Genomic DNA, 16,863 nt, shown 5'->3' with positions numbered 1-16,863 from the left:
AGTGTTATACATCAAGAAATAAGATCATACATTAAAAGAAGTTTTGGGTCTAGTAGACTAATTAAGTAGGCCAAATTCCTCTTTGTAGATAAATGATGTGTTTAGAATACACTTTTAATTGTTTAATTAAAAATATCATTTTGAATAAAATTAGAGTGTTTGTTAATTACTAAAAACAAACATCTTTTAATAAAAAAATTAAATAATTTTAAAAACTTTTTTTACAAAATTAATTGTTTAAGTACACAAATTTAAAGTTGAAAGACTTATTATATAAAAAAAAAAATCACAAACTAAATTTGTAATTTAACGATTTAAAAATATCTCTCGAAGGGTTTAGAGATCCACTATGGGTGGGTGATGTTCCTCCATTAAAATGCCAAAACATAATTAATTAGTTCAATTGTTGCTGAAAATTAATAAATTCACCAACAATTATATGAACTTCTTCTTTCACATCTTAATTTCTATAATAATTATTGTATATATACTTTTTCAAATTTAATATTTTGTTTGACTACTATATTTTGTGAGGAGTACTAACCACTCTATTAAATTCAATCATCTTAATCATAAACTTTAATAACTCAAACTGAATTAAAATGACATCAAATCTTAAGTTCAAATTCCTATTTTATGACTTTATTAATTTTTATTTATTAGACCATTCTCACTCACTAACTTTAAACTTTTGAGTCAAAGCATAATGAACTTAACAATACAACTTATTTTACAAGAAGTGTGAGTTCTATGTTATTTCTAACACCTCGATATCTCAACATATTATATATATAGATTCATTCATTATTTATTTATGGAAGAATGAATTTCTCTAAACCTACAACAAAAGTGAGGAAGAGATGTTGATCAAATTTCATTTATGTCTTATCATACGTCAAATTGAAATGATTGTAATCCCAACGTAATTGAAAACATACACATTTGAGTTCAAATGAATAACTTGTTGATAGAATACTTTGTCCTTAAATAAAATTTAAAGCAGGCATAATTGGTCAAAACTTTCCCATTTTAATCTAAATAGATCATATTAGGGTATGTAGAGCATACAATGGAGGAAACGTGAATAATATAAGTAATTAAACAATTAAAAGAACAAAAATAATCACAATAACAGAGATAAAATATGTGGGCCAAAAAAAGGAAATTATTGCAAATTGCACGTAAATTTTGATATATTCCTTTTATAAACATATTTGGGTCTACTCAAACTCAAACCTAATTTTGTTTAACTAAAAATATTGCTTTTTTTTATATGAAATTCAAATAATAATATGTGTATGTGTATATATTATTTTAATTTAAGAATAAAATGGTAAATGTTGTAGCTATCAAAGCTATTTAACAAAATTCATTCAACTTTTGTTAGTCCGTTTAAATTTTTTTTTTTATATTTTGTAAATATATATATATATATTATTATTATCTATAACAATTCTTCGTAATCTTATACTTTTGTTTAAATAATTATAAAACATTTTAAATTAAAAGAATAATTTTTAAAAATTAAATAATCTCTCAAACAATTATTTTTTACTTTTGAACATAGTATAATTATTTTAAAATAATCAAATAAAAAATTACTCGACATACTTGTTTTTCAAAACTCACACTTAAAATATACATTTTGAAAACATATATCAAGTTAGCGTATTCTTATAAACTTGAAAATGAAAAGATAAAATTTTAACATTCAAGAACCAAACATACATACATATTCTTCAAAATTCAAAGAACAACCTAATTTTTGTAATTTTAAATTTAACGTGTCGCTAAATAATCCTTAATATTATCTAGTATCTGATTTGAAAAGGAGAAAAAAAAACGTACGTAGAACTTCAATAAGAAAAAAAAGACCTAGAAAAATATTTATATAAAAGAGAAAGAAGGAGAAACTAAATAAATGTAATATTGCAATTATATAGTCAAAGACTTAAAATATAAATAGCTTAAGGCTGATCCTATGGCCTACGCATGCATTTGAAGAAACCCTTTTTATGTAACGTAGTGTTTGCACTTCTTTATTCTTTTTATGCTTAATCAAATAAATATTCCATATAAATATATATTTAACTTAGAAAATTCATTAAAAAAATAATTCAAACTTAGAAAAATATTTGAATATATAAGAATCTATTTGATATATTGAAAATTTGAAATCTTTCTAAATAAAAAAAAAATGGAGGTTAATGCTTTCTAAATTTTGCAAGTAAAATTTGGAGTTTATGTCAAAATTTATACTTTAAGTTCTTTATATATATTTTTTATATTAATCATGAAGAAAATGAAAAGAAAATTACAATTTTGGATGACAGGTTGGGTGTAGTTTCCATAATTCCATTTATAGATTTTTCAAACACTACGTATTTAATGTTCAATTTTATTTTAGATTCCATCTTCTACATAACTTCATTTTACTTTAATGAATGTTAATTAATTTAAAATAATTATGATTTATACATTTTAAGTTGAGTTTGACCGTGATAAAATATTGCAAAAGAATAATTTAACACCGTTAATTATTCAAGAATAAATGTGAACATGATAGAGTGAAAAACTAAGTCAACAAACAAAAACGGATTGAAATGAAGTTGGTTGGCGAAGAAGAGAAAGAGAGGTTGGTGTTCAAGTTAGGAAAAATTCAAACATCGACAACTTTTAAAAATATTGCAAAGAGTAAAATCAACTAAAACCGATCGACATATACTTCTTGACGATCGAGATCAGTTCGAACATTTACTAATCAATTATATTCAGATTGATAGTGGTTTGGTCAGAATACCAACTTAAATCAAGTGATGCATGCCTACCTAATATTTAAAAACTATATTCTGACAAAACGTATAACTCAATGTAGTAAAAGTATATAATTTTAAAACGTACAAATTAAATACAATTAGATTAAAGATTTAGAAAAAAATATATTAAAGATTAAACTACAAAAAATACATATGAACTTTGTAGTTTTGGTAAAAAAACATTTTTAAACGTTTAAAAATTGCTTTTAAATTTTAGAAAATGGTTAAAAAATACTCCAAACTATTGAAAGGTTTCGTAGATAACTTAAACTTTAAAAAAGTTAAAACACAGTTTAATTGATCCAAAATTTATACCTCTCTTTAACTAACAACCAAAAATTTTAAGTTAAAATCATATATTTAAATTTATTTTATTATCAACACAAAAAATAAACTACCGGTAGAATCAGTGTTAGTAGTTATAATGATAATTAACATATAATTAATTATCTAATAAAAGTATATATTTAACTAATTAAGGAGTGTGAGTTATTTTTTTTATGATTTGACTAATTATTATTTTAGTTTGTTTTAAGAATAATTTTTATTTTGTTAATTTTATGTTTTAACTTAAGATTATTGGGGACATGGATAGATATATGAAAATTTTAATTTTGGAAAAATTTCAATTTTGATGAATATTTCTAGAAACATTATAAAAGCAAAACATTGAAAACATAAATTTAAATAAATAAATAACTATTTTATTATTTTTGGTTGAAAATAAATTTAAATAAGTAAACGTAAGTAAATAAATATTTTATTATTTTTAATTGAAAATAAATTTAAATTATTAAACCTGTTTATTATTTAAATTCCGATACTTATTTTTTTTTACCAAGTTAATTATAACCCTAATTACAAAGTTGAGAGTTGCTTTTTATAATTTAACCTATATATTAAAAAAAAAAAAAAGGAGAAAGTTGAAAAAAGAAAGGAAAAAAGAGGGCGGCAAATGGCATTAATTAGAGAAGGGAGTGAGTGATAATATCGGGCTTACTTTTTCGGGTTTCCAGTAGACAGTGGGTTTGTTTGTTTGGTTTTTGATTCCCATTCCCACACTCTCTCCTTTTCCTCCTCCATAAGTACCCCTTCTGCTTCCCTCCCATTTTCCATTCCCTTAACCTTCAACCCTCAAACTCATTTCCCCTCTCCTCTCTCCTCTCTCCTCTCTTCCTCCATGGCTTCTTCTCTTTCTCTCCTCTTCTCCCTCTTCCTCTCCTCCCTCTTTCTCCTCTCTCACGCCAGAATCCCTGGCGTCTACTCGGGCGGCCCCTGGCAGGACGCTCATGCCACCTTCTACGGCGGCAGCGATGCCTCTGGAACCATGGGTATCTCTCTTATCCTTTTTTTTCTTACCACATTTTCTTTTTTGGGTTTCTTTCTCTGATTTCTCTGTTTTTTCAGGTGGTGCTTGTGGGTATGGTAATCTCTACAGCCAGGGCTATGGCGTCAACACAGCTGCTCTCAGTACTGCTCTTTTCAACAATGGCTTAAGCTGTGGTGCTTGCTTTGAGATCAAGTGTGCTAATGACCCTCGATGGTGCCATCCCGGTAGCCCTTCTATTTTCATTACGGCTACCAATTTTTGTCCCCCTAATTTTGCTCTTCCTAATGACAATGGTGGTTGGTGTAACCCTCCTCGCACTCATTTCGACCTTGCTATGCCTATGTTCCTCAAGATAGCTGAGTACCGAGCTGGAATTGTACCCGTCTCTTACCGCCGGTGAGTGTGCTTTGCTCTCTGTTCTTACTTAATTGTCGTTTGATTTCTCTAATGGGGTTTCATCGTTCCCGTAAGGAATTTGGTTTGTTTGGCAAAAGCAAGGCCAAGTTGAAAGGAAATCTCCATTTCCATTTTTGGACCAGATCTGAAAATTTAACCTCTTAATTATCCTGCATAATTCTTTTGCTCTGTTTCCATATTTGAGATTTTTTAGGATCTGTTTCTCATATAAATGTTGAAATTATCATCTAGAGAATGAAGTGGCATTCCTAAACTGCCCTTAGTGGGATATTGTTTTTTTTATTAACAAAGAACTAAATATTTAATAGATTTTCTTTTATTTTTTAAAATGTTACTATACCTCACACATATTTGCCAATATATATATAATTATATATATATATATATATATATATATATATATATATATTGTTGCAATCTAGAAAATGTTTAACATTATTTTATTATCATATTTTTTCTTTTGTTATTTTTGCAGACTCCTCTTCCTTGTATAATAATATAACACATTAGAATTCCTAAAGCAACCAAATTAATCATATAGCTAATAATAATAATAAATAATTTTTCTATTTTTGTTTTGTATTATTACAGGGTGCCATGTAGGAAACAAGGAGGAATCAGGTTCACAATCAACGGTTTCCGTTACTTCAATTTGGTATTAATCACTAACGTAGCCGGTGCAGGAGATATCGTGAAGGTTAGCGTAAAAGGATCAAACACCGGTTGGATGAGCATGAGCCGTAACTGGGGCCAAAATTGGCAATCCAACGCTGTTTTAGTGGGTCAGACCCTTTCCTTCCGCCTCACCGGCAGTGACCGTAGAACTTCAACTTCATGGAACGTGGCACCTTCTAATTGGCAGTTTGGTCAGACATTCACCGGAAAGAATTTCCGCATTTGAAATTCCCTCCTTTTTTCTTTTTTTTTTTTAATCTTTTTTCAAAATTTTCCTTCTTATTTACCCGGGAAAGTTTTGGAGTAGTGGGGAAGAGGTAGAAGTTAAAAAAGTAGACGGTCACAGTGGGGTCTTTTTTAAAATGTTATAGCAATTACAAGTGTGTAATTCTGAATCCTAGTGTAGGAAAAGTTACTGAGGTGGTGGTAACTACTTACTTTTACTTTTTCTTTTACCTTGTTTTGTTTTTGGTTTGTCTGTTGGGTGTGGTTTTATGTTAGGTAGCGGTGGTGAGTTTGATAATTACCGCTGTGTAGGGGAGGCTGAAGTGGCTGCAATGGTAAATGTGTAGCCCGCAGCATTTTACTACTACATATAGTAAAAGTTATTATGTTATATGAAATGTTGTTACTATTTCAAAGAATTGTACTTGTTTGGAAGTGTTCTTTTTAATAATGTCTTCAAGATGACCTTTTTGCTTATTGAATGATGTTGAAAATGTAATTTGATTTGGGAAGACAAGATACTTGTGGAGATTAAAGGATTTGAAATTACAACATTTTTAAGTGCATAAAAGAAATCCTTCCTATTCCAATCCAAAAGGGTGGTGTTGAAATCATGAAGTGGAAGTAAGGAAATATTAACCCAATGTTTGTTCAAATAACTGTAAAATGATTTCTTTTAGTTTTATTTGTAAAGTTTAAGGGTATTTAAAAATAAAAAACAAAACAAAATTCAAGAGTATTGTTTGTAATTTAGCCTTTTAAGTTATCAATACATCTTCAATTTAGTCATTAACTATTTGGTTTATTAATAAGTTTTTCAAATGTAATTTAGTACCTATTGTTTTTTTTTCTTTCTAAATAAGTCTTAAAGATATATTTATATGATTTGTTTGAACTAAAATGATTAGAGTAAAATAAGTCTAAAATTTGAGTTTTTTTTTACATAAAACTTTAGGTAGCTATCAAGGTAATAAGTGAGTTATTATAATCGTAAGTAATTATAGTTGAATTATAATAGTTTGTGTTTGAGAGCTATAATAGTATGCCTCTACAAATTTGGATTTGTACTAAGAATTGTATATACATGTGTTATTTGAGTTAAGCTCTACAACTCTATAAATTTTAAAAACTTTAAATTACAAACTTTCAATTATATCCATTAAAGTTGAACCCAATAACTAATTTGATTTTGGTAAAGTTACGAGGGTTCGAATTTTGTGCTTCGTGAAAAATAGTTTTTTCTTGATGGACATTCTTGATGGGTCTTACCTATGATCTTATCACAAATCCAAAATTATAATTTTTTGATAGGCAAAGTCCATACAAAAACCATCAAGATTTCATTTTTCTTGATGAACTTTGTCCATGATCTGTTTTTGGTCTTTTTCCATAAAAAATCCTAGACCTATCAAGAAATCCAAGATAAATATATTAATTTTTTTCGATGATGAACATTGCAAATTAAGAAAGCTCATCCCTTTATGGACATCGTCTAAGAAAACCTAACTAACTTAATGGGCATTGACAGTCAACTATTATATTATCTTTGATGTTTATTGTCCATCGAAATATAGTTTTCTTGACGTTTGTAGACCATCAATGAAACTAAGGGAACCATCAAGAAAATCAAGAATCCACATTTTTTTAAAACATTTTTCGTAATTTTTCAACAAAATAAAAGAACTTTTCTTGACGTACATGACCGTCAAGATATATATTGTATCAAGAAAAGTTTTTCTTGATGGTTTTTTGTCAAGATCATCGAGAAATCAAACTTTGTGTGCATCAAGAAATACCAAATTTGTAGTAGTGATTATTTTAGTTTGAGAAGAAAATGGTAAAAATTGTAACAAAGAATAAAAAATATGATAAGGTCAAAATAGGAAAAGTTATAGCAAGTAAAACAGTGTAGTAAATGAGGGCGCTGAAATAATATTTAATAAAACTAATTGGATGTTTTAAATAGTATTTATTGTTGCTAAATGTGGTTATTATAGTTTTGCATAATCCTTACTTCAAACGTCTACCTAAAATGAGAATGTTGAAATTGCAACTAGCCATTAAGTATTTGTTAAAGTTTCATTTGTTTTTAAATAGTGTAAGTTTAACTTTTCTTTTTCTTAATAAAAAAAAAACCATTGTATTATACTTTTGTTTAGTTTGATAGTTTGAATTAGATTTCACTGCTACGTATAATTTCAAACTTTTTGTTAAATTTGAACGTATATGTGAATATCTCTCTAACAAAAGTAGTAGTAAAAGAAAATGAATTCGACTCAACGAAAGATATAAAATTTAACCACAAACACAAAATTAAATGAATAAAAGTCATCAATCATAGGTTGGCTTTGTCAAGCCTCTTTGGTATGAGCGGGTCAATGATGATGTTGTTGATGTGTCGTTGGGGAGGAGGACTGGAGAGTGAACGAGTTTCAAACATATTTATTATATGAGATTCAAGGTTGTTGTTGCAAACTATGTTTTTCGAAGACATGTTTATCTCCAATTTATGTAGAGGTGCATATGGTGATGGAAAGGGGTTGGGGTGGACTCTATTACTACTTTTTCAAATTGCAAGTCATTGTTGATATGCTAATGCGGTCTAAGGATCGATATTTGTAGGTCTTTTCAACTTAATTTAGAAAGTATTTGACATCAGACATCTCACTTACGAGATTATCAGTTTTGTTTTGTGCATTGGAAGGGAAATTCTACACCTCACAAGTTGGTTGGAGAGGCTTCTCTCATTTCCTTTTACGTAGATTGGTTAATTGGTTGTTGTAATCATGACATAAGAAACTTTATTTGTTTGTCAACGAATTTGGTAGATCGTAATGTTATTAGTCTAGTTTAAAACAATCAACAATAATCAAAGGTTGTTTAGTGCATAAATAACTAAAAAGAAGTAAGAGTGATTTGATATTAAAATGATTTCTTTTAGTAAAACATATATGTAAGGGAAAGCGACCTAATTGTCCATTGGTTAACCATTGAAGAAACTTTGTTGAAAGTTTGAATTAGATAGGGTTAAATTAAAGTTGCATTCTTAAAGATAAAATGAAAGGAAAACATAAAGAAAGCTAACCCACAAGCAAAAATAAAGTTGGAATTTTTGCCCTTATCCAACCACCAATATATCACCTATGAGAACAAAGTACTTTTGGTAAAGAAAAGAAAAAATGGAGGGCTTTGAGTTTGGGGACCTAAAGTACTTCCACATTTTGCTCCCAATTTCCAACATGTACAATCCCCAAATGATGCTTTTGTTGTTTTTAGGGTTTATAGTATATAGTGGGTAAGTTGTTGGGAATTAGAACAATATTCTTAATGACTATATCTTTTGTGCATTGCATGTGTCTTTCTTGTAGCAAATCTATCTACATTCCCTAGCTCTCTCTCTCTTTTTTTTTTTTTTTACCAAAGGGACTTTTTAGGTCAAAAGCCTTTATATTCTTTTGATATTTGGAAGAAATGAAAGTCTATGCTCTTCTTCGTATAATTCTATTCTTAATTCCCGTCATTTAAGAATCTATCTTCTTGTAGTCACATTATATCATATATGTTTTTCTTTAATGGCCGTAGAAGAAAATCCAATACAAATATCGTGAATGATTCAATTGACATCAATGTAATGTCACCTACTTGAAAAATTACAGCAACGTTCAAAGTGACAAATGAAGCCTATGACTTTTGTACGATTTTAAAGAATATATACAGTAGTTATGTGAAAGTAAAAGGACAATTTTTTTGGCGTAAACGATTTATACCTTGTTTGAAAAGGAAATCCAGTAACATACCTAAATTTTTATATGACCGTATATTTTATTTGCGATAAATTCATAAAATTAAATATAATTATTTGAAGTTTAGATTTGAATAAAAGTATATAGGAGATTGATTAGTTTGAAGATGATTCCATGTATGGATGGTACTAGTAATTGTATGAATTATGATATTGCTTGATATTTGATACTTAGATGTTATTGGGAATCTTATTCTTTAGGAAAAAAGAAAATTAAGAATTTTTGAAAAGTGCTTTGGCCCATTTATATCCAAACAAATTCTAACATTCTATATATCAAGCGGAAAGTTGACGCCAATTTTTATGTTTTTTACTTTTTAGTTGTTTTCTAAATTTGTATTGGCTAAATAGGTATATTGAGATTTCAACCCAATTTTGTTACCATTGTTCGTTTTTTTTTTAAAATGTAGATAAACAAAATCTTAAATGCTTGAATTTATAAATGTATGACATTTTTATATCACCATCTTTAGTTTTTTTTTTTTAGACATTTAAAAATATTTTGATTATTTGATAAGTTTTCTACTCGAAAATGTCTTAAATTTAAATGAGTTTGGCAAAAATATATAGTTGTTATTATTACTATTTTACAATAGAAATTTTCCCGCCACTCTCCTTTTAACAGCATATCTCAAAAGAAAAGAAAATGTATTTTTGTCTCGATCTTTTCCATGTTTAATAAATCTAATCTTCTATGATTTTTTCTTTCTAAATTCTCTACATAAACGAGAGAAAATAAAAAATATTTACATCTTATATCAAAAAAATAATAATAATAATAATAATAATTTGGGTTTGAGTTAAAATTTTGGTTATTCATTCCCGCTTATCATTCGTCAATTCTTCTATTTTAAAAAAAAATTATATTCTTTATCTTTTTAATTTATTTTCGTTTATATTTTTCATCTTTGTTAAACTTTTTTTTTTCTTTTTAAAAGACCTATCTTTATATTATTTTCATTTTTCTAAGAATTTAATTATTTTTCTAAAAATTCTCTCTCTAAACTTTTTTAAGAAAGAAAACATTTCTAACTTTTATTTTTCTCTAATAAATATATCTCTAGCTTTGCTCTTCTAATTTCTTCTCATTACAACTTTTTTTTCTTCTTATTTATCATTATTTCTTCAATGCTTTACTTCCTCAAATTTCTGTCTTTTTCTTTTACTTTTCATTGTTTTCTTGCTAATTACACTTCTTCATCTTAATGTTTTTTAATCTCTTTAAGATTACTACATCATATTATTATTTTGTCTCTAAGAACATTTCTCCATCATTCTAACTTCTAAATTATTGTAATTTTTTTTTAAAAAAAAAACTAAAAAAAAGGTTTTTAAAAAATTAAATTGAATTTTAAAACAAACAAACATGATTTTTAATATTTAAAAATGTAAAACCCAAACTTATTCAAATTGAACTTAATTCTTACTATTTTGTATTTTAATTTTGAAATATCATACTCTTGTCAATGACTTGAATCTATTAGTTGAGGTTTAGACAGCCTCAAAAGAGAGAAATCATCGTAATATATGGTTTACAATGTGTTGGATGTGATCAGTTTGGGCTTATTCCCAATGTAAGGATGATGGGCTCAAGTAAGCCCAAAGTTTCCATTACTATCAAGTCCAGACCCATTAGTCAACAATGAGAGGTTTTGCCACTTCACTTTTGGATAAATAGATAGACAGTATGGTTAAAATTGGAGGGTTTTGAATGGAGAGGGAGCATTACAAAAAATGTCTCAGTCCTTAACCATTAGGTTTTCTATTTTCTATTTTCTATTCTTTATGTTAAAAAATTATATAAACACCATTTTCATCTATTGTTTTCAATATTTTAGGTGAAAACAAACTAAAGAAGTAAGAGAGTAGTTCGTTTTCAAAAAACTTAGTTTTGTTCTAAAAGTTGGTTAAGAATTCAATGCTTCAAATACTAACTATGAATAAAAAAAAATTAAGAGAATACAAGCACAAATTCTTGAAAAAAAGTTTAACTAAATGCCTCTTGCAAGGACTAATTAGTTTCAAACCAACTCTTGGTTACCAATTTTCTTCCATTTCTTTCAACTAAAATATTCGTCCAAGTCACCCTATTTTGTTGGGTTAGTAGTTATTAATAATATTAAAAGAAATAAATTCCGTCATAGTAAAGTGAGATTTCATATTTATATACTTTCTAATATAATACTCCTTGAATTCTTCTTATATCTGACAAAATATGAACAATATCAAAGTAGATAGTGTTACATAAATACATTAAAAAAAAAAAAAAAGGATGAAAGCAAAGATGTGAAAAGAAAATTGCCAGCAAAAGAGAGGGTTTGGAATTTGGGATTAAATACATTTTTCATCATAGCAGCTGTACATTTCACAAGTTTGCCTGCAGCACCACACTCTCTTTCATGTTTTCTTTGTTCTTCCATTTGACTGACCATTATGACTTTCTCTTCCACTTCTCAAAACCTCAGATGGTTTCTGAAGCTGCTCCAATGATGTTACAACCTCATTCATGGTGGGCCTATACTTGGGATCTATAGCTAGGCAAAGAAACGCAAGGTTTGCTGCCCTTTGTGCTTGTCCCAAAGCATAGTGGCCCTCAAGTCGATTGTCCATGACACGACGGATTTTGTGCTTATTTACTAGATATGGTTTTGCCCAATCGACCAAGTTGTGTTCCCCTGTTGGTCGATTCTTGTCTAAGGCTCGTCGTCCTGATAGCAGTTCAAGAAGAACTACTCCAAAACTATATACGTCGCTTTTTGCCGTGAGATGACCTTTTCCAAAGAAAGTATTTAGTTAGAATGATGAAGTATGACATTTCTTATACAACCAAATAAATAAAAGATAACGGAAATTCAAGATTCACTTAAGCCCTAATTCATACTACAAAAATTTTCTACCACCCTCTTTCCCTACTCCTGTATTTATAATTGAACTTCCCTTACAAACCATTTAACTAAGTATTAATATACCCTTAATATCTCAACTAACCGTACCAATCAATCAGTCTTTAAGGAAGTCAAGAGAGAAACAAAGAATTAGAAGAACCTGTGGCTAAGTATTCAGGAGCTGCATATCCATGAGTCCCCATTATTTTCGTAGAGACATGGCTTTGATCTCCAATTGGCCCATCTCTAGCTAATCCAAAATCAGAAAGCTTTGCATCATAGTTCTGTCGATTTCGAGTAAGAGGATGGTCAGAATTTTTTAATAACTGCAAGTTACTTTGAAATTTGATTGATGAATTTCTTTAGTAAGCGCTTACTGCATCAAGAAGAATATTAGATGTCTTGAAGTCACGATATATGACTTTCGCATCGCTGTTGTGAAGAAATGCAAGTCCTCTGGCAGCATCAAGAGCAATTTTAATCCGAACATTCCATGAAAGCGGTCGAAAATGAGAGCTTCCTGTATGGACACAATATAGCAGCTTACACACCAGAAACATTGTAAAAGAAAAAATGGGAGATGGAAAGCATGTATACTCGAAAACTCACTTCTGAAAAGATGATTTTCTGCACTGCCCTTTTGCATGAACTCATATACCAGCAACCTGTGATCATCTTCAAAGCAGTAACCAATGAGCTTCACAAGATTAGGATGGGAAAGCTGCCCCAAGTAGTTGATCTCAGCCTATATGTTCAAAATTAGAATATTAGTTTATCAAACTATGCAGAATCATCCCATAATCCGACCCCAAGAAATGATAGGTTTAAACACATCCAATTAACAGACTAAATGTATTATAAATGTGATCAAAAGTTCACGATACTGACCAGCCACTCCTTGTGACCCTGCACCCCCTCTCTGTTGAGCCTCTTCACAGCAATAACCAAGCCAGTGCCAGCCTTGGTGGGAGTTAGGGAATGCTCGTCGATCCAACCTTTGAATACTGAACCAAATCCACCCTCTCCAACAACACTATCAGGGCGGAAGTTTCTCGTTGCAGTTTTCAATTCGTTAAAGCTGAAGTTTTTCAGATTGGAGCATTGCAGAATTTCATCTTCACTCCGAGGCGTCACCGGTATAGAAGCTGATGATACCTTGCTGCTGGAAATATGAGAATGTTCCCCATCTCCTCTCTTAGACTTAAACCTTGTAAGACCTATACCCGGTATAGAAAATAGAATTGTAACAACATCCACCACTTGAAATCCCACAATTCTTTATGTGAACTTAAAACCAAATCAAAGAATACAAATGGCATTTCAATAAAGCATCACTATGAACTTTCAATCAATTACAGATTGTGAACGTTTGAGCTAGTTTACCCCTTCAAATAAATTGTGAAAATGATTCATCAAAGCAAAGAAACAAATGAACAGAAGAAATTATAGTCTTCAAATGGCAGAGAAAGTGCTGTGAAATCCACATCCTCAGGAAAAATTCAGGGCAACTTCATACAAGTGCAAGAATAAACGTAGTTTCCTCATGTCACCATCACCCCAGATTCATATGAAAGGGGTAACCCCAAACTAAAGCTAAACAGAAAAATCAGACAAAAGCAACAAGCCCCCATCAACAAAATCCAAAGAATCTAAAGTACCAAAAAAGAAAAAATGGCGAAAGAAAACACTCCGAGTAAAAGATGCATTTAAACAGATACCTTATCTCCAAATTTCTCAAGGCATCAAATCTAAGAGCCATCAAACAGATAAAAGTGAAAAATAGCACAGAATCATCCCAAACTAAGCTTAAAACTCAAAGAATAAAAGAAAAAAAGAAAAAGAAAAAGGGTATCCAAATCAAAGCCGATAAGTACCTTTAGGAGGACTCAAAGACTTGGAACGATCACTCCAACAAACCCCCATCGTCAGAAATTTGCAGAAACTCCAAATCCTGCAACAGATGACAAATCCTAAACAGAACAGAGTCAAATTTGTTGTCTTTTTTCCTTTGCCTAACTCCCTCTATAGGGAAGAGAGTTGTTGGGGGAAAAGCTGTATGAACTCTAAGATGAAAAACAAGGGAAGAAGCAATGGAAATGCAACTTTTCTTTTGGGGGGAGTAAATGGGAATGCAACTTGGCTACGAAAAAAGATCACCAACTTTATTTAGATGGTTCGTGTCTCATAGTCTACATGATTGGATACTCAGAGCACAGCAATTTTGGAATTATCTTTCCATTAACTATTTTTTATATTTTCTTTCATCCTCTTTTTCCTAAATACTTGAATTTCGTGTCAAATATAATTCCTTTTTTTAAAAAATCATTTTGAAAGCTTCAATCTTTTTATTTATATGATTAAAACTTCTATTTCTATGCTTTGAACTATTCTCATATATATATATATATATATATATATATATATATATTTTTCAATGGCATGATTGCATGGTCAAGATTTTTTTAGTGATTATATAATTTTAAATTTACCATAAACCTATTTCATTAAGTTGTGATATTAATCAATGATTTAGTATATATCATATAAAAGGTACATACTTAAATAATTACGTGATATCATTTTATTACTATTAAATTAATAGTGTTGATATAACTAAACTTATCCGTTATTCACTAGTGGACAAACATTTGGTTTTCTGTTTTTAATTTTTGAAATGTAAATTTGTTAACCTTAATTTTACCTCTAAATATCTTACTTTATTATTTTATTTTCTTTTATACTTTTAAAAGCAAGTAAAAATTGAAAACTAAAAAAATAATTTAAAAGACTTATTATTATTTTTTAAATTTCAGTTGAGAATTCAACTATTTAAGAGTGAATTTTTTGAGTTGAATGAATTTAAAATTTACAAACATATTATTAACATATCATTGTTAAGAATAATCATTATCAGTACATTATTATTCTTTTAAAACTCAATTAGTGCATTAATTTAGAAATGGACAAAAACAAAGAGAATATACAAACTTATGTTGGGATAATTAGGTTAATATTTAAAAGAAACGAAAAAGTGAGAATGAAGGGAGAGGGTCGTTGGCACGTGGGGGTTTCTTTGGTTGCCTTTTTGGACCGAAACTGACTTTTTATTGCCAAACCCTAAACCATTACCCATTCTATGCTGACCTTTTCCACTTTTTTTCTACATAACTTTCCCCTTTTTTTTTTCTTTTCTTTTCCTTTTTCAAAAAATATAATAAAACAACACAACTAATATTCAGTTCAAATCCATTCACTCCCAAAGGTAGACTAAAAAAAATCAAATTATTACTGAATGAATTAAAAAAATTGGCTAATAGTGTATCATACTATAAATAAATTAATGAATGAGTTTGTATCATGGATAATTTTTTTTAGATGTAAACTAAAAGAAGGAATATTCTGTAAAATAATTGTGATACTATAAAATTAATTTGGATGATGATATGCAAAATAATTTAATTAGTTTTAAATAATAACAATATATAATATTCCAACCAACCCTTCTCTGTCTCTCTCAATTGAGTTTTGCATTAAAAAGAAATGGCCATTTGTTCTCTAAAGTCTAAACATTTGCCCTTAGAATAATTGCCCTTCTTGCTGCTTTGGCCCTTCACACAATCAATACAGAACTTTCTTTGGATACAAAAGGCCAAATTTTATTTCTTAGTATAAAATAAATTATTTTAGATTTTAAAGGTGAAAATGAAATTAGTATAAAACTAAACCATACAACAATAGTTTTTTAAGGGGAAAATAATGATTTTTATCCCTATTTTAGTATTCTTTTCTTTTTTTCTTTGGAAAAGACCTACAAAAAGATGTGTGTATGGAACTCATGTTGGGTATGGAACTTATAAGAGTGTGTTATAGATGTGTTGATCTAGGATTATTCATCTTTTTTAGTTATTTAATTTATTAAAAAGAAGAAATTAATTGACAAAAAATGCGAAGAGGATATGTAATGAGAAGGTCAAAAGGAAAGTTTTCCAAATGACAAAAACTAATTTTGCAAACTTGTAGAATACATGGTACACAAAACTATGTACTAAATATAAACTCAACATACCAATTCAAACACAGCAGTATTAATTCATGCATTTGCTTGACTCAAAGAGTTGGAGGTTTTTACTATTAATATATTTTTTAGTGTTTGAGTTATGCACTCTCCTGCCTTGGTTCCTCCTTGAAAAGAAGAGTTGGAAATTTTGAAACTTTGACCTCTATAGAGATTTGAAACGTAACTGTGTTCAATCTTTAATGTTAAACAACAACCTGAACACAAAATGTATCAACTTGTATAGAGATCACTTGATTCGTAAACAAAACAAGCATGGTCCAAAAGGAAAGAGAGAACAAGTATAGATATTATCAAACCAAACCCTAATAATTTAGGGAATTGCATTAAATTGAAATCTTTAATTCGTGAAATTAGTTAGTGAACATTTTGCACATATACATAGATACATAAATTTAATAATGGGAGATTTTAAATTACTACAGATACATAATCTAAGCTAATTAAAAGGGAAGTTCCATAGATATAATTAAAGGGAAGTTAGTTTGATATATTATTGTTTAGAACCCTCCATTGTTGCCACCCCTATTTTTGGCCAAGAATATAGCAAGGTCAAACATGTCGGAGGATTCAGGGATGTGGTTGATCAGATCACACTCATCAACATGAAAAGAAGCTGAAGAGCTTCCCGGTCCATC

General features: G+C 29.0%; 2 protein-coding genes across 2 annotated transcripts; one reads left to right on the top strand and one right to left on the bottom strand.

The window, feature by feature from the left end:
* Nucleotides 1–3,930: 3,930 nt before the first annotated feature.
* On the top strand, nucleotides 3,931–5,876 carry LOC101212872 (expansin-A4). The gene is given in 3 exon segments (NM_001308931.1): nucleotides 3,931–4,147; nucleotides 4,224–4,542; nucleotides 5,155–5,876. Coding segments are annotated over 3 exon segments (780 nt in total). The 5' UTR covers nucleotides 3,931–3,996; the 3' UTR covers nucleotides 5,465–5,876.
* A 5,527-nt stretch (nucleotides 5,877–11,403) lies between these two features.
* LOC101213108 (receptor-like cytoplasmic kinase 176) lies at nucleotides 11,404–14,351 on the bottom strand. The gene is made up of 6 exons (XM_004142019.3): nucleotides 14,025–14,351; nucleotides 13,039–13,367; nucleotides 12,760–12,895; nucleotides 12,528–12,670; nucleotides 12,311–12,434; nucleotides 11,404–12,036 (listed from the first exon to the last, which is right to left on the bottom strand). The coding sequence occupies exons 1-6, from the start codon at nucleotides 14,071–14,073 to the stop codon at nucleotides 11,663–11,665; spliced, it is 1,155 nt and encodes a 384-aa protein (XP_004142067.1). The 5' UTR covers nucleotides 14,074–14,351; the 3' UTR covers nucleotides 11,404–11,662.
* Between the last annotated feature and the right edge of the window lie 2,512 nt (nucleotides 14,352–16,863).

This window comes from Cucumis sativus, chromosome 4 (genome assembly GCF_000004075.3).
Source record: "Cucumis sativus cultivar 9930 chromosome 4, Cucumber_9930_V3, whole genome shotgun sequence".
NCBI lineage: Eukaryota > Viridiplantae > Streptophyta > Magnoliopsida > Cucurbitales > Cucurbitaceae > Cucumis > Cucumis sativus.
The sequence above is the reverse complement of the archived record's forward strand: the minus strand, read 5'-3'. Positions and strand labels throughout refer to the sequence as shown.